The following is a 3,030-nucleotide window of genomic DNA, read 5'->3' on the forward strand; positions in this document are numbered from 1 at the left end:
GAACAAATCCGTCGCTCAAAAGCAATCAAATGACAGTCACAGTGCCATGGATTACCCGCGAAATCAATTCTAAGACCAATCGACCTGCATGGCACATCCTTGTTACTTATTGAGGATAAGTTGTTGTTGCTTAAGTCAATGTGGTCCAAATGTACACACGAATCGAATGCACTGTGTCTTACTACGGTGATTTCATTATTGCTAAGGAGGAGAATATTCAGTTTAATAAGATGAGAAAAAGTGGTTCCCTCGATCACTTTTATTCTATTCCAAGATAGATCTAAACGTCTGAGAAACGGGAAGGATGATTTCCTCGTAAGTTGTTCTGGGACCAATTGGAACCGATTGTTGGATAAGTTTAAGATTCGCAGAGACCTAGTTCGTATTCGTGGAAAAGCAGAGGCCAATCCGTTTAGTTGAAACTGCGCTCGTACAATATCACTTCGAATGATGTACGAAGAGTTAAGAGACCATCTTCTAACGGCGGGGTTGTTGGTCATGGTCAGGTACTTCAGGTTCGTGAGACGATCAAACAAAAAGAGGTCAGAGGAATTATACATTTGGATGGTGTGAGAAAAGCACAAACATTTTAAAGACGATAAAGCAGAAAAGGAACTGTCCGAAATCTTAATTACAGGATTGCCTGTAATGTCTAGATTTAAGAGCGATGGACAACCTGCAAAGCTATTTTCAGAAAAATACATCAGTTTATTCCATTGGAGGTATATGAAATGTACATTTGTAAGCCCTTGAAGGCTGTATTCGTTCATGGCTGATAAAAGGTTGTGTCTGAAATCAAGAGTTTTCAATTCCGAAGCAAAATGGAACCAGAAAGGCTTGATTTCTGTAAAGGTATTATGAGATATGTCCAAGAATAACAACGATTGGCCTAAATTCCATTCGTTTCCGGCTGAAGATATGCTATTTCCCTTTACAGATAAAATATGGACACCAGAAGGGAGATACCTGAAAACTTCAATTCGATTGCCATCAAGAGTTAGTCTCTCCAGTGAAGATGGGAACGGAGGGCTATCATCAATGTTATTTCCATCCATCAATAGACAGATTAAACTCCGATAATTTTCGAATGTTTGCGTTTCTAAATTGGATATATTGTTATTTTGGAGATTCATGGTGGATATTTGATTTGGTGGTAGAGTAGGGAAGATGTGCAGCCTATTAGCATTCAAGAAAAGAATATCTAATGATGGGATTTCCCCAACGTCGCCTTCACTTATGTTCGTGATCCGGTTTTCACTAAGGTAAAGGTATGTCAGTGCTACCATACTTGTCACAGAAGGGAATCTTGTGAGTGAGTTGCCAGTGAGATACAGTTCTTCAAGTGCAGGATATTGGAACGCTCCATTCTGTATCCATCGTATACGGTTGAAGGACAGATCAAGATACTTGAGACTCGGTAAGGAAGGGAGATATATCAACTCTTGAATGAAATTATTTGCCATTTTGAGCTTAGATAAGTTCGTTAGATTTGTAAGACCTGATTCATTCCAAACCGATATTTGATTTGATTGCACGCATATCACATACACATTATGCATATTTCGAAAGTTGTCTAAACTTGTTATTTTGTTAGACGTCGCGTCGATATATTCGATATTAGTAGAACCAGCAATTCTGATAAGACGGACAGAGTTATTGAAAGCATAGATATGTTGAATATTTGAGCCTTCTCCTAAAAATAGTTCATCAAGATTGTTGTTTCCAACATTGATCACCGACAGAGATGGAAAATTGAACGACACATTTGAGAAAATTAATTTTTGTTTCAAGAAGTTACCATTGATGATAAGACTAAAAAGGTTTGGCAACCGGAGAGAAGAAAGAATACTGATTCTATTTCGTTTAAGATTCAAGGATTCCAATCTGGGTAACTCGGTTAGTGCCCCATCTGCAATTGATGTAATGACATTTACTGCCAGATTTAAGGTTTTCAAAAACGGAATTCTTCTTATCGCGGAGATGGATGAAATGAGGTTGTTATCAAGTTGCAAGTCAACCAAAGACATAAGATTTTGGAAAGCATCTGTTGTTATCAATTTAATGCGATTCCATGATAACTCTATGAACTTCACAAACGAGAGCTGAGATAGAGAGCCTATCGTTTCCAGGCTTCCATAAGACATCATTAAAATTCTAATGATTTCTGGATGATGGAATGAGCATGAATCCATGTAAGATGCTTGAAGCCCTTTGCCAGCCATCCTACCCACCTTGTATGGCACAATCATTTCTTTATTCAAAGGATTCCAGTCAAATCCAAAAGAAACGTATGTCTGTCCGAGTGGAAACTGCATAGGCCATTGGGTAAAATTGTTATGAGATATGTCGACCGAGATGAGCATTGTCAAAAAGTGGAGCGGAGGCAAAGTCGCCAGACGGTTCCCTCCAAGATCAAGTTCTGCTAGTGACACAAGGTTGTCAAAGGCACCGTCCTCAATGACCTTGATGGCGTTGTTCGTAAGCTTCAGTTTCTCCAGGAATCCCTGGCATGGGAATGATCCATTGTGAATCCTTTGCAAGAAATTGTTCGTAATTTCAAAGGAATTGGTTTGGCAAGGAATAATTTCAGGGATCATTGTGTGTTCCACACCGGAACAGTCAACCTTCACTCGAACCGACCCTAGACATTGGCAACCAGTCGGACACGTCGACATCGCGTCGATATGTACCACTACATACCAGAAGAGTAGAAGAAACCTGATCCTAACACCAACGGTTCCACCACGTTGTGGCAAGTTGTTCATTTTCTTAATATCACGTGGGGATTCCATCGTGTCGAAAAAGTCAAACCAACATTAATAATTTTTTTCAAAACGGCCTACAAACGGGTACAAAAGACAAATTAACGTTCATCGCGATGTGGAAAAAGAATGTTCCATCTTTATTTCCACCAAACTCAAATATGCATTAAAATATTTCTTCTTCGCGACGCACACGTACAAACAAATTCGAGGTTGAATTCATCTTTTTTCCGAAAAAGAATAATATATTTGAACCCCCAAAGATAAA

General features: G+C 39.0%; 1 protein-coding gene across 1 annotated transcript; it reads right to left on the bottom strand.

Moving 5' to 3' along the window:
* Nucleotides 1-1,116: 1,116 nt before the first annotated feature.
* LOC115921824 (slit homolog 1 protein-like) lies at nucleotides 1,117-2,792 on the bottom strand. Its single transcript, XM_030980056.1, has 2 exons — nucleotides 2,232-2,792; nucleotides 1,117-1,176 (listed from the first exon to the last, which is right to left on the bottom strand). Exons 1-2 carry the CDS (start codon nucleotides 2,790-2,792, stop codon nucleotides 1,117-1,119), a joined length of 621 nt encoding a protein of 206 aa, XP_030835916.1.
* Nucleotides 2,793-3,030: the final 238 nt, after the last annotated feature.

This window comes from Strongylocentrotus purpuratus, unplaced genomic scaffold (assembly GCF_000002235.5).
Source record: "Strongylocentrotus purpuratus isolate Spur 01 unplaced genomic scaffold, Spur_5.0 spur5_scaffold_10, whole genome shotgun sequence".
NCBI classification, from domain to species: Eukaryota; Metazoa; Echinodermata; class Echinoidea; order Camarodonta; family Strongylocentrotidae; genus Strongylocentrotus; species Strongylocentrotus purpuratus.